The sequence below is a fragment of the Scyliorhinus torazame genome, chromosome 7, assembly GCF_047496885.1.
Source record: "Scyliorhinus torazame isolate Kashiwa2021f chromosome 7, sScyTor2.1, whole genome shotgun sequence".
Classification (NCBI taxonomy): domain Eukaryota; kingdom Metazoa; phylum Chordata; class Chondrichthyes; order Carcharhiniformes; family Scyliorhinidae; genus Scyliorhinus; species Scyliorhinus torazame.
The window spans coordinates 87,181,784-87,197,107 of record NC_092713.1 but is presented as its reverse complement, the minus strand read 5'-3'; the positions used below and the strand labels follow the sequence as shown (position 1 = coordinate 87,197,107).

General features: G+C 46.1%; 1 protein-coding gene across 2 annotated transcripts in view; it reads right to left on the bottom strand.

Moving 5' to 3' along the window:
• The window catches only part of scp2a (sterol carrier protein 2a), a 123,733-nt gene extending 109,518 nt beyond the window's left edge, over window positions 1–14,215 (bottom strand). The window contains exons 1-5 of one of the 2 annotated variants that reach the window (XM_072511017.1): window positions 14,044–14,215; window positions 12,563–12,620; window positions 5,909–5,980; window positions 3,840–3,971; window positions 2,545–2,609 (exon numbers count right to left, since the gene is read on the bottom strand). In XM_072511017.1, coding sequence (XP_072367118.1) covers window positions 2,545–2,609; window positions 3,840–3,971; window positions 5,909–5,980; window positions 12,563–12,620; window positions 14,044–14,094 — 378 coding nt within the window. In that variant the 5' untranslated portion in view covers window positions 14,095–14,215. The remainder of the gene's footprint in view (window positions 1–2,544; window positions 2,610–3,839; window positions 3,972–5,908; window positions 5,981–12,562; window positions 12,621–14,043) is intronic. The other variant, XM_072511016.1, reaches the window with a different exon arrangement.
• Window positions 14,216–15,324: the final 1,109 nt, after the last annotated feature.

Genomic DNA, 15,324 nt, shown 5'->3' with positions numbered 1-15,324 from the left:
AGCTCTGACAGAATACACAAGGCCAAATACAACGTTGCCTTCACACCTTCTCCTCAGCCTGGTGGACGACCGACCGACACTTGAGCCTCACTGGCTGGCCCCTGCACTTCTGGGGCAGGTTCCTCGTGTGCAGGCTCCTCCCTGGGATTGCCCTGGCGCTCCTGTCGCCTTGCCTCCATGACTGCAGCAGCGGCTAGGTAAACAGCATAGCTGGCTGTGGTCCAAAATCCATGTCTCTGCCGAGGGGAGGGGGCAGAGACAGACAATGTCATCAAGATGAGGATTCCCTTGACCATCCAACACCACCAGGTTACATGGTTGCCCTGAGTTGTATTGCTCCACTACCCTCAACATGCCCACCCCACCCCCTTTGACATGATGTAGTCCACACTGCATCCCTGTCACCATCAATGACTGGCACCCGTTGTGTGATGTAGGGAGCCTCTATCCTCACCACCCATCCCTTCCAACTGGGGTACCGCTCGCTGCCCCAACCGGTTTTAACAATAGGCTCTGTGACCCTGTCCTGTTTCTCCCAGTGGGATCTACTGTGGATCTCCTCACTGGATGAGCCTGGAGCTCTCCCGCCAGAAGGGTGTAAATGATTGTACGGTGGACATGTTCCTACTGTGCAGGCGTGCAGCTCTATGCAAAGAGGCTGGTATGCAGGCGGGTCCTACAGATGGGGGTTAGCGAGGGATTAGTGCATTGGCTGGGACCTTAGCTGCAATGTGATGTGGGGCCTGGGCTCTACACACAAAGTGTGACATGGAGCTGGTCATGTTTCCTGGCTAGGGATGGTTTGGTTGGGATCAGGTGCACGGTGGACAGGCAGGGCTTGGCAACAGCTCGTGATCCTCAGGGATGGGCTTGCTGAGAGGGTTCCAGCGGCACCGGGCATGTGTCCTTTGTTCGGGGTGAGCTCTGCTATTAAGGATGTCCACAGGTCTCTGTTTTGCGCATTTAATCGCGTCCATTACATTTAGTTCTCTCATCTAAATCTTTCATATACATTGTGAATAGCTGGAATCCTAGCACTGACTACTGCGGTACCCCACTAGTCACTGCCTGCCAATTGGAGAAAAAATGTTTATTCCTACTCTTTGTTTCCTGTCTGCCACCCAGATTTCTATCCGTCTCAATACACTACTCCCAATCGCATGCACTTTAATTTTACATTCTAATCACTTATGTGGGACCTTGTTGAAAGCCTCCTGAAAAGGGGTGATTTCACTTAAGACATTGAGCCAAAAAGACACACGCATTCAAGTATCAAAATTATGGAAGGGTTTGTAAGAAAACATTGAAGATAATTTTCATTCATCAATGATGTGGCAACTCAGGGCTCATACTCGGAATTTAAGCCAGTGTTGAAGATGGGGATTGCTCACGGTGGTTGTACAGGTAATGATTTTATGCAAGGATTATTAGGACATAGAATTATTTCCAAAAATTGCTGAAGAAGCTTAGTCCAATCACAACAGTAAAGAATAAATTACATCGAACATTAGAAGAAGAATATTAAAAAGGTACAGAGAAAGTGCAGATAAATTACGATATCATGGACTGAAAGCAGAGTATCGGAATGAGTGGAAGTTTCTCAGATTGGCAACATTGAGCTGGTTGGATGCAGGAGGGATGTGCAGAGGGAATTGTCTCATTTTTCCATAAATATAAATGATTTCAACATGAGGATTGGTGGAATTACATCAAATCTTGCTGGCAAAACCAAATTAAGGAAGATGGAACACGGACCAAGAATGCAGCATACTACAAGAGAACAGCACGGTAGCACAGTGGTTAGCACAGTTGCTTCACAGCTCCTGGGTACCAGGTTCAATTCCTGGCAGGGTCACTGTCTGTGCGGAGTCTGCACATTCTCCCTGTGTATGCATGGGTTTCCTCCGGGTGCTCCGGTTTCCTCCCACAGTCCAAAGACGTGCAGGTTAGGTGGATTGGCCATGCTAAATTGCCCTTATGTGTCCAAAGTAGGGAGCCAATTCTGGCACAGGCCCAATCCATTCTGTACTAAAATTGCTCTGATTTTATTTTAATTATTCCGTGGGATGTGGGCCAGCATTTATTGAGGGGACATTTAAGAGTCAACCATATTGCTGTGGATCTTGGGTCACATGTGAGGCAGCAGGCTACCTTCCCTAAAGAACATTAGTGAATCACACGGTGTTTTACAACAATCGATAATGGTTTCATGGCCATTATTAGACTTGTAATTCCAGAATTTTATTCAATTGAACATCTGCCATGGTGGGATTCGCAGCCGGGTCTCTGGATTACTAGTCTAGCGACAATACCACAATGCCTCTACCTACCCGCTATAAGTCTTATACTACAAGGTCAATGCTTCATGATGGAAGAAGAAATTATTGGAAGTGGAGTGGAGAGGAAATGATTTAAAAGAAATGAAAGCTTAGTAAATACAGTATTGAACTGAAGGAGACTACAGAATATTTAATATTTCACCGCAATGCATTAGTTTATGGGAATGCCAAATTCCATGTCAAATTGACAAAGTATTTCAGCTACCTTAGAAGAAAGTGATCCTCTTTCCATTTTCTCAAATCCCAAAGCTAAAGTGCAATCAGCCAGTCCTTAAAATATACAAAACAAAAGGATATTACAACACTATTTTAAGACAGGCGGAATCAAAATCATTGAGTTAGTACATTCAATTTAAAATTTACTCGTCTAATACTTGGCTTTTATTGAAGATCAACAATCAATACTTTAACCTGAAGTTTTCAGTGCATAATTTTAAACCATTAGATTTTTTAATATTTACATATTATGGTCATTCATGTTTTGCAGAATGCTATCTCTAAGAATATCTTTAAAACTTTTTCATGACGTTCACTGAAGGATGAAGATTTTTGGCGACAGAGGGACTTTATAGAATTGTTTCAAACAAGTCTAGATCTTTGTAATTTAGACACAGTCATGAAGGACTTTGGCTTCATGTTGTCATGCAAAGTTTAGCTTGTTTATTGATGCATTATGTGGGTGGCTCAGAAAGGTCACTGACTGTAATTCCAGGAGCAGCAGCTCTTAAAGAGCTGATGCTTCCGCAAATCTGCCCTGCAAATGACAGCAACATTGCCCAGTATGTAAAATAAAAATAACCTCCTAGTATTAATTTGCATGAAAATGTGGGTTCTCTAACTGTCTCTTCTTTGTTCAGTTATTTAATAAATAAAGGAGGTTAAGATCGAGAAAGAATTGCTGTCTACACCAGAATATGAACATTTAGGCAACATGAAAACTTGGAGGTAAATTATGGTATTGATAGAAAGACAATTTCTATAATATTAAAATAAATATTAAATTATTAAAGCTATTCTGATCTTTTCTCAAGGAGAGGTATCACTGTTCTTCAGGTAAAATCGAATCATACCTCTGTTGCCTGAAGGCTGGAGGAATGGAGTAGCTTGATCCTAAACTTTAACTGATGGCCTGTCGTCCCATGCTTGGCTGGCTACTAGGAGGCAGAAGCAATCAATCTGACTATGCTGTAAATTATCCCTCTCCACGGGGAGATGCCAAGACTCCAGCTCCAGATTTGTCTTGGTACTTCTCCATAATTCTCAGAAGCAGGGAGCAAGAGCAAATTTATTCATAATCCGATACCAATAACCACCAAGAAATGACTCTGCCCTTTTTAATATCTGGTCACTTTTGAACTGGTCCATCAAAATCAAGTTAATCAATCAGAAACAGATAAATCCAGACACTTCATTTCAATATAAAAATGCAGCTTATCACTCATTACAAAAATACTTGATTTGGCTTCTGGTGGTTGTTACACATATGTTGTGTTGGCTTACCTCCTTGTATCAGCTGCCTGGCCATGAATAGGGCTGTCGAACCAGTGGAGCAGTTGTTGTTAACATTAATAATAGGTATTCCAGTTGTTCCTAAACTGTGATAGATTGCACGCTGGCCACAAGTCGAATCACCTTCACAACCAGGATGACAGAAAACCATTACTCCGAGACTTAGAGTTAATCAAGCCTACCATAAACTAAATTTAAGCATTACATAAGATATGTTTGGTGATTAATCATCTCAACTAATGCCTTCTCTCCTTGTAGCACCACCCTTCCACTTTCAAAATAACTTTTTGACTAGAAAACATGCTCACATTAGAATCCTAGAAAACCAATACAGTGTTTATATCCCCACTCACCTCCAGCTCCCCAAATGTTTCAACCAAAGAACGTTGACTCTATTAATAAACAGCATATGAACAGAATATGCAAATCTTTGACAACTGTAAACATCTATTAGTACAAAGTGTTGTACCGTAAATGCTCGCAGGTGATAGCACTGTCACCCATGTCAGAAAATTGTGGTTTCAAGCAGCACATGAATACTAAATCTAGGCTGATACTTCAGTATAGCACAGAGCTACATTTCAAAATCCTTCAGATGGGATGTTAACCCAAGGACTTGCCTGTCTATTACAGTGATTCAGATAAATCTTGTGGTAGACCTGATGTCATTATGTATAAAAAAGGTAGAGTTATCATGATGCCTTGGTCAACATTCCTCCCTCAGCCAACAACCACAATAATTTCAATCATTGTTCTTTATGTGACACAGAAATGTGCAAAATTACAGAACTTCAAAAGAAATTTAGTGTACTTGAAAGTCTTTGGGATATCTCAGATATAAGTAAAATCAAGCTCAATCCAATGTGAAAAAGCAAAGAAAATGTAACAATTTGACGGTCTTTGACCCAGTAGTCGTAACAGTAAGGAAAATCTGTAAGTAATTTAAACTGTTTGGGGAAACAGTAGTAGTTTGTTTTAAATGTTGAAAAGAGTTTCAAGAGACCTGTAAAGGGATCAATTGTAATTTTTGGATAATGAGAAATACTGGTCCATCCGAACTGATGACCCTTGGCCTGGGAAGGAGGTTTATCCTGCCCACTTACTTAATAAACATATCTTCTCCCTGTCTGCTCAGTGGCTAAACCTACAAAACTTACCAACTTTATGGCAGCTAATGCCCCAATATGGGGAATGTCCTCCGATGTTAAAGACCTGGTCAGAAGGCTGTGGAACCTGCTGTACGATACGTGTCTGAGTTGGAAGGGTAGGTGAAGTAGGAACTGCTAAATTTCCAGGCAAGTAACTACAAGTGGAACAATCCAGCTCAATTGCCTCTACATCAGAGGTTACAGCCCATTGTCTTGATAACAGAAAATTAAAACAAAATCTTAGTAATCCTTGGATAGAAGAGCAGCTGCATCCATTTCAACAGGAGTTGATGTATTACTAATTTGGAATAAAAAGCCACCATCAGAAAGGTGGTCCTGAATCCATTGCAACATTGGAAAAATACATGTTTTCCCTAATACCTTTTAGGGAGAAAACTCTGCTGCCCTTACCTGCCTGACCTACCATATGACACCAGGCCCATAGCAATGTGGTTGATTCTTAACTACCCTTTGACATGGCCTAGCAAGCTACTTGAGTTGTATTAAAAAAAGTGGTTCACTGCCAACTTCTCAAGGACAATTAGAGATGGGCAATAAATGCTGGCCTTGGCAACGATGCCCACATCGTACAAAGAAATATTTCACAGATTTAGATTTGAATTTATATAGCACTTTTCACAACCTCAGGATGTCCCACAGACAATAAATTACTTTTTGAAGTGTAACCATTGTTACAATGTAAAAAATGCAAAGACCAATTTAACAGTGGAAATTATTTCTTGCAAAGTTAAGGCAGCAAAGTCGTAGCAACTCCATAGAAATTCACAACATTGTGATTGAATACAAACACAAGGCACGTGAATTACAACCTGATCTTCTCTGGCATTTCCTCCAAATGTCGATAGGCTACAAGGCAATTAAATGAAGTAATTCTGTGGAAGAGTCGCTCACCATACACGTAGCCCACACAAGCTTGCTCCACAGCATTATATGCAATGCCAGCATCAGCCAATGCCTTCTGAGCTGTAATAGTAAAAAGACAATGAATTTTCTGCTCGGCAAAATTTGTTTCTCAGATTCAAACACATCAGAGTTACTAATCTATTTAAATAGGTGTTAATCAAGAAAAGCATGAAAGTGGACTTCCGGGTGCGGCGATGACCAGCTGAGTCGCACGTTTCGGCAGCTCCCGGTGAAACGGACTTTTGGGCTCTTGATAGGAGCCCCAACGGCAATTTTGACGGCTAAAAACACTGTGCGGTAAACCAGAAGGGAATCCCCCCTGGATACGGATGAAAAAAGGAGGAGAAAGTGGCCGGATTGCAGTGGATCCTTTAGAACAGCGGCAAGGAAGACAAGCAAAAACCAAGATGGCGTCGGAAGGTGGCAGTTTAACATGGGGCCCTGAACAACAAGAGTTCTTGAAATGCTGTGTGGAAGAGCTCAAAAAGGAAATGAAGAAAGAGCTGTTGGCCCCGATACTACAGGCGATCGAAGGGCTAAAGGAGGAACAAAAGACCCAGGAGCGGGAGCTTCGAGTCGTGAAGGCAAAGGCAGCCGAGAATGAGGACGATATACAGGGCCTGGTGGTGAAGACGGAGACGCATGAGGCACATCAGAAACGATGTGTGGAAAGGTTGGAGGCACTGGAAAACAACGCAAGGAGGAACAACCTGAGGATTCTTGGTCTTCCTGAAGGTGCGGAGGGAGCGGACGTCGGGGCATATGTGAGCACGATGCTGCACTCGTTAATGGGAGCGGAGCCCCCGCGGGTCCGTTGGAGGTGGAGGGAGCATACCGAGTGATGGCGCGAGGACCGAGAGCAGGAGAAATTCCCAGAGCCATAGTGGTGAGATTCCTCCATTTTAAGGATAGAGAAATGGTCCTTAGATGGGTAAAGAAAACTCGGAGCAGTAAATGGGAGAACGCGGTGATCCGCGTTTATCAAGACTGGAGTGCGGAGGTGGCGAGAAGGAGGGCGAGCTTTAATCGGGCCAAGGCGGTGCTTCATAAAAAGAAGATAAAATTTGGAATGCTGCAACCGGCAAGACTGTGGGCCACATATCGAGGGAGGCACCACTACTTTGAGACGGCGGATGAAGCCTGGACTTTTATTGTGGAAGAAAAACTGGAATGAGCGGGTTATTAAAAAGAACGTTTGAACAAAGTGGTGGGGCGAATGTGGGGGGCGAAGAGGGGGGTTAAAAAGGGGGGAAAGAGGAGTTTTATGTACTAATCCTGCGATGTGGTAACTTTTCTCTCTTCCACAGGTGGTGATGGGGGAGGAGGGGAGGTGGAGGAGATGGGGCGTTGGCCATTGGGGGCTGGGCCAAGGGAGAAGCGCGGGCTTGGTTCCCGCGCTATGATAATCATGGCGGGAATAGAGAAGCAGGAAGGAGGGGGCGTCGCACGGTGCAAGCCGAGGTCACGGGGGGAAGCCGAGGTCGGCCAGAGTTTGCTGACTTCTGGGAGCAACATTTGGGGAGTAATTACGCTAGCGGGGGATCTAGCGGGGGGGGGGGGTGGGAGGGGGGAATTACTGGGTTGCTGCTGCTGGGGAGAGGGGGGAGCTGGTATGGGAGGGGATGGGCGGGGGGGGCACCGCCTGGGGGAGATACAGCTGCGTGGGAACCGGGTGAGGAGCTGGAAAAAGGGGATGGCTAATCGACAAGGGGGGGGGGTAGGAAGCCCCCCAACCCGGCTGATCACGTGGAACGTGAGAGGGCTGAACGGGCCGATAAAGAGGGCACGGGTCCTCGCACACCTTAAGAAACTTAAGGCAGATGTGGTTATGTTACAGGAAACGCACCTGAAACTGATAGACCAGGTTAGGCTACGCAAAGGATGGGTGGGGCAGGTGTTCCATTCGGGGCTAGATGCGAAAAACAGGGGGGTGGCTATATTAGTGGGGAAGCGGGTAATGTTCGAGGCAAAGACTATAGTGGCGGATAACGGGGCAGATACGTGATGGTGAGTGGCAAACTACAGGGGGAGACGGTGGTTTTGGTAAACGTATATGCCCCGAACTGGGATGATGCCAATTTTATGAGGCGGATGCTAGGACGCATTCCGGACCTAGAGATGGGAAAGCTGATAATGGGGGGAGATTTTAATACGGTGTTGGAACCAGGGCTGGATAGGTCGAAGTCCAGGACTGGAAGGAGGCCGGCAGCAGCCAAGGTACTTAAATATTTTATGGAGCAGATGGGAGGTGTAGACCCGTGGAGATTTAACAGACCTAGGAATAAGGAGTTCTCGTTTTTTTCCTATATCCATAAAGTCTACTCGCGAATAGACTTTTTTGTGCTGGGAAGGGCGTTGATCCCGAAGGTGAGGGGAACGGAGTATACGGCTATAGCCATTTCGGATCACGCTCCACACTGGGTGGACTTGGAGATAGGGGAGGAAACAGGAGGGTGCCCACCCTGGAGAATGGACATGGGACTAATGGCAGATGAGGGGGTGTGTCTAAGGGTGAGGGGGTGCATTGAAAAGTACTTGGAACTCAATGATAATGGGGAGGTCCAGATGGGAGTGGTCTGGGAGGCGCTGAAGGCGGTGGTTAGAGGGGAGCTGATATCAATAAGGGCACATAAAGGAAAGCAGGAGAGTAAAGAACGGGAGCGGTTGCTGCAAGAACTTTTGAGGGTGGACAGACAATATGCGGAAGCACCGGAGGAGGGACTGTACAGGGAAAGGCAAAGGCTACATGTAGAATTTGACTTGCTGACTACGGGCACTGCAGAGGCACAATGGAGGAAGGCACAGAGTGTACAGTACGAATATGGGGAGAAGGCGAGCAGGTTGCTGGCACACCAATTGAGGAAAAGGGGAGCAGCGAGGGAAATAGGGGGAGTGAGGGATGAGGAAGGAGAGATGGAGCGGGGAGCGGAGAGAGTGAATGGAGTGTTCAAGACATTTTATAAAAAATTATATGAAGCTCAACCCCCGGATGGGAGGGAGAGAATGATGGGCTTCTTGGATCGGCTGGAATTTCCCAAGGTGGAAGAGCAGGAAAGGGTGGGACTGAGAGCACAGATCGAGGTAGAAGAAGTGGTGAAAGGAATTAGGAGCATGCAGGCGGGAAAGGCCCCGGGACCGGATGGATTCCCAGTCGAATTCTATAGAAAATATGTGGACTTGCTCGCCCCGGTATTGACGAGGACCTTTAATGAGGCAAAGGAAAGAGGACAACTGCCCCCGACTATGTCTGAAGCAACGATATCGCTTCTCTTAAAGAAGGAAAAGGACCCGCTACAATGCGGGTCCTATAGACCTATTTCCCTCCTAAATGTAGACGCCAAGATCCTGGCCAAGGTAATGGCAATGAGAATAGAGGAATGTGTCCCGGGGGTGGTCCACGAGGACCAAACTGGGTTTGTGAAGGGGAGACAGCTGAACACGAATATACGGAGGCTGTTAGGGGTAATGATGATGGCCCCACCAGAGGGGGAAACAGAGATAGTAGTGGCGATGGATGCCGAGAAAGCATTTGATAGAGTGGAGTGGGATTATTTGTGGGAGGTGTTGAGGAGATTTGGTTTTGGAGAGGGGTATGTTAGATGGGTGCAGCTGTTGTATAGGGCCCCGATGGCGAGCGTGGTCACGAATGGACGGGGATCTGCATATTTTCGGCTCCATAGAGGGACAAGGCAGGGATGCCCTCTGTCCCCATTATTGTTTGCACTGGCGACTGAGCCCCTGGCGATAGCGTTGAGGGGTTCCAAGAAGTGGAGGGGAGTACTTAGAGGAGGAGAAGAACACCGGGTATCTTTGTATGCGGACGATTTGCTACTATACGTGGCAGACCCGGCGGAGGGGATGCCAGAAATAATGCGGATACTTGGGGAGTTTGGGGATTTTTCAGGGTATAAATTGAACATGGGGAAAAGTGAGTTGTTTGTGGTGCATCCAGGGGAGCAGAGTAGAGAAATAGAGGACCTACCGTTGAGAAAGGTAACAAGGGACTTTCGTTACCTGGGGATCCAGATAGCCAAGAATTGGGGCACATTGCATAGGTTAAATTTAACGCGGTTGGTGGAACAAATGGAGGAGGATTTCAAGAGATGGGATATGGTATCCCTGTCACTGGCAGGGAGGGTGCAGGCGGTTAAGATGGTGGTCCTCCCGAGATTCCTCTTTGTGTTTCAGTGCCTCCCGGTGGTGATCACGAAGGCTTTTTTTAAAAAGGATTGAAAAGAGCATCATGGGTTTTGTGTGGGCCGGGAAGACCCCGAGAGTGAGGAAGGGATTCTTACAGCGTAGCAGGGATAGGGGGGGCTGGCACTACCGAGCCTAAGTGAGTATTATTGGGCCGCTAATATTTCAATGGTGAGTAAGTGGATGGGAGAGGAGGAGGGAGCGGCGTGGAAGAGATTAGAGAGGGCGTCCTGTAGGGGGACTAGCCTACAGGCTATGGTGACAGCCCCATTGCCGTTCTCACCGAGGAACTACACCACAAGCCCGGTGGTGGTGGCTACACTGAAGATTTGGGGACAGTGGAGACGGCATAGGGGAAAGACTGGAGCCTTGGGGGGGTCCCCGATAAGAAACAACCATAGGTTTGCCCCGGGGGGAATGGATGGGGGATATGGAATGTGGCAAAGAGCAGGAATAACGCAACTGAAAGATCTGTTTGTGGATGGGAAGTTCGCGAGTCTGGGAGCGCTGACCGAGAAATATGGGTTGCCGCAAGGGAATGCATTCAGGTATATGCAACTGAGGGCTTTTGCGAGGCAACAGGTGAGGGAATTCCCGCAGCTCCCGACACAAGAGGTGCAGGACAGAGTGATCTCAAAGACATGGGTGGGGGATGGTAAGGTTTCAGATATATATAGGGAAATGAGGGACGAGGGGGAGACTATGGTAGATGAACTAAAAGGGAAATGGGAAGAAGAGCTGGGGGAGGAGATCGAGGAGGGGCTGTGGGCAGATGCCCTAAGCAGGGTAAACACGTCATCCTCGTGTGCCAGGCTAAGCCTGATTCAGTTTAAGGTATTACACAGGGCGCATATGACTGGAGCACGGCTCAGTAAATTGTTTGGGGTGGAGGATAGATGTGCGAGGTGCTCGAGAAGCCCAGCGAATCATACCCATATGTTTTGGTCATGCCCGGCACTACAGGGGTTTTGGATGGGGGTGACAAAGGTGCTTTCAAAAGCAGTGGGGGTCCGGGTCGAACCAAGCTGGGGGTTGGCTATATTTGGGGTTGCACAAGAGCCGGGAGTGCAGGAGGCGAGAGAGGCCGATGTTTTGGCCTTTGCGTCCCTAGTAGCCCGGCGCAGGATATTGTTAATGTGGAAAGAAGCCAAGCCCCCGGGGTGGAGACCTGGATAAATGACATGGCAGGGTTTATAAAGCTAGAGCGGATTAAGTTCGTTCTAAGGGGGTCGGCTCAAGGGTTCACCAGGCGGTGGCAACCGTTCGTCGAATACCTCGCAGAAAGATAGATGGAATGGAAAAAAGAAGGCAGCAGCAGCAGCCCAGGATCGGGGGGGGGGGGGGGGGGGGGGGGGGGGGGAAGGAACCAGAAGGACTCTCAGGGTTGTTAATATATACTGTATAATATGTATAGGTCGTTGCGACAGATAATTATATATTGGACTGTTAAATTATATTTTTGGAGAGTGTTACTTGTGATAAGGCAGTTGCCAATTAGGGTTAGTTTTCATTTTTGTTATTTATTATTTATTCATTTTTTGTTTATAAAATAGGTCATTGTTATTTGTGTTGTTATAATATTGTGTAAAGGATGCACAATGTACTGTGTTGGTTGACCAAAAATTTTCAATAAAATATTTATATAAAAAAAAAAGAAAAGCATGAAAGTGATTTGAAACAAATGATCTCACTAGTGAGATTCATATTAAACAGGAGCAAACTATTACTTGCATACAAGAACCTACTGCTGCATTTTATTACATTAGGGGTGCTGTGCTATTATATCGGGAGGCAACATTAGTTCATCTGTAGACACAGAAACCAACCTCTGAAGTATCTTTTTTTAAACCACTTTACCAGTTGCTGATGTATGACAGCATAACTGGCACATGCCACAATCAATTTGAGTGTTCCAACCATTCATACAAATCCCATGTAGCTTCTATCTCACTGACTTGAACAAACGTTCCCCCAATATAATGCCCAGTGACCACACCTCTCACCCTAAGTTTTAGTAGTCCAAGGTTTGAACGTCAAAATTGAGTTATTTTGACTGCAATCAATTTCACAATACATTCATTTAAAATATATATATTGTTGCCCTAAGATTTTGGCTGTACAAATGAATCAATGTAGACTTCTGTGTTGTTTTCCAATTGGTCCATTTTACATGCTAACCACCTGGTATCATCCAGTCAGATCTCAGAAGCCTAAGAAAGCAAGCAGCCATGAAACCTGAATCACTGGTTTGTCTCTGGGACCAACGCCAAACAATGAACATTTCTCATGACAAAAATTTTCAAACTTTGATTTTAAAATGTGAAATTCAGGTGAAATGCTCTGGTTTTAAAACATTGGTAGCTTGTAGATTATTACGTTTGTTTTAATTGTCCAATTTTTCTGGTTTCAAATGTTCAGGAAAAAAAATCAATATTATTCTGATACCTGCTTCTTTAGCCATGTCAGGGTAGTCAACATCTTCCAGAGCCCCAGGCTTTTCAAACTGGTGGAAAATAAATAACAGATTACATTTTCACTAACTAGTGTCAATTTCCAGCCAGGAGTAATGAGACTTCATGAGTAATAAGGGCTAGTGCTGGACCTTAACAAGATACAACCAGAATGAAAGAAAGCATGATTTAACTCTTTGGAAATTGACTGCTGCATGTTTGATTCTCCCTCATGATCACGCTTGCCTGGAGCGCTTTTTCTCCTTAATTCTGAGAAATAAAACTACTTTCTGCTCCAGACTCGGTGGCAAAGTTTTATCTGCTGTACGCTAACAGAGTACTTGACGAAATGGCCCTATAAATAATGGATGTATTGGTGGTCATCTTCCAAGATTCTATATACTCTGGAGGTAAAGAGAAAACAGGGAATTATAGACCAGTCAGCCTGACGTCCATAATGGGGAAAATTCTAGAATCCATTATCGGTATAGAATCATAGAATTTACAGTGCAGAAGGAGGCCATTCAGCCCATCGAGTCTGCACCGGCTCTTGGAAAGAGCACCCTGCCCAAGGTCCACACCTCTACCCTATCCCAATAACCCAGTAACCCCACCCAACACTAAGAGCAATTTTGGACACTATGGGCAATTTAGCATGGCCAATCCACCTAACCCGCACATCTTTGGACTGTGGGAGGAAACCGGAGCACCCGGAGGAAACCCACGCACACACGGGGAGGATGTGCAGACTCCGCACAGACAGTGACACAAGCCGGAATCGAACCTGGGACCCTGGAGCGGTGAAGCATTTGTGCTATCCACAATGCTACCGTGCTGTCCACTATACTTGGGCCTTCAGTGACCATTGGACACCAGAGTGACTGCCGTGTTTCACCATCCGCTGGAATTAAAGTATTATCTGACTTGTGAAATTTCCCTTAATTTATTTTGTTACAGTTTGCTCGGGGCACAATGAAAATTTCAACTGAGATGCACAGCAACCTGGTAGAATTATTTTAAAAAACATTTCAAAAGCATTTGCAGGTGAAGTGGTTGAGCTTTAAATAAATTACTCAAAGAAGAATATAAAGTTTCAGACCTACATTGGCTTATGTTTGGGGGGAGGGGGGGGGACTTTATATACCAAATCGCTTGATTAGCTTGCCCCTTGATTTGTGTGACAGTGGGATTGTCAATCTACAGTTTGTGCTGAGAATCAGCTGGCAAATAGAGACATGTGTGTGTGAAAAGGTGACATTATCGGGGTTTGTGTGGCAGTGTGTTTAGTTACTCACTCACAGAGGTAGCAGTAACCCTGACTGCTTCTATCACAGTCACCAGTGCTCAGGCTGCTACATTTAAAGTTATACATTGTCTGGGAGACAAGCCATAGGGTGTCAGTCGCTTCCCTACCCACACACACCGAGCGCAAAACAACACCACTCCTTTTCCCTGCAGCCGAGTGAACAGGAATACCTTGGTCATTCCCACTCCGACTACAAACACCCTACTCTTAGCGGCTGCCATCTTCCTCAGCGGAAAGACCTTCAGCAGGAACACGGTTCACTGTCAGGAGCGCTGCCCCTTAAAGCGACGCTCACACAAAACAACCATTCGCAGACAAGGCAAGCCAAATACTCCCTCTTCACCGCACATTTCATCCATGGATGCTGACCTCACGTTGTCCCCCCTCATAAAGGAGATTTAACCCCGCTTTTTAATTTCGACTGTGCAGCTGTAATTGCGGACTTCGATCCTCTGCTTGAACTGCGGAAAGAACGGGACTAATATGTTTGTACATTATTACAATATTAAATAAAAGTTACAATTTTTCGTTTTAATTTGATGAGGAAGGCGACTGGAGTAAACATTTTTATGATCATTTTACTATCTATTTGGTTTACTGTCATGCTTCCGCATAGTGTGTCTACCATCTACTGGTGGAAATGGGTAAAGGTCCTTTCACTCTGAATTTCAGTTGCTCTCCCGTCTCCTTGATCAGGATGATGCACGATCAATTGCACAGAGACTAAAGTTGGGTACAACTGTGGCTTTATTACAGTCAGGTCCGTGGCCTCCTGCTGCAGCTGGCGAAATGGCAGGGCAATGGAGGTCATGCATATTTATACAGTTCTCCCTGGACGGAGCCAGCCGGCAGGAGCTACCGGCGAACCTGTAGTGCAGGTCCTACCTTACATCTCTTATTACAGTGGTTCACCACCTTCATCCCCTGTTAAAAATGAGTCCGGCGGGGGTGACGTGAAACTATATACAATTAGTGTAATTATGTACAATGGTAGGGAAAGAAAAGTCCATGTTGACGGTCCAGAGTCCGTCAAATGTTCAGCCGGTCCGGTGCTTTGGTGCTCCGTTGGGATTGGCGTAATGGTGGCGGCGAAGTTGGTGCTGGCGGTGGTGGAGGTGGCACCGATGGCGGTGCTGATGCTGGCCGGTCATCGATGAACTCCAGGAGCGTGCAGAAGTCCTCTTCGTCCTCTTATGCGGAAAAGGGGAGGGGGGTGCTCTGGTGGGGTCAATATTGGCGGTGCGGTTGGAGGTGGGGGGGGGGCTCATTGGTGGGGGGGGGGGGGTGTTGGGGTGTAGCCTGACTGTGCCAGGTCTCTGAGTGAGACAGTATCTTGGCGGCCGTCGGGGAACTCAACGTAGGCATATTGAGGGTTGGCGTGGAGCAGGTAAACCCTGTCCACCAAGGAACCCGCCTTGTGGAGTCAGACGTGCCTACGGAGAAGGGCCGGT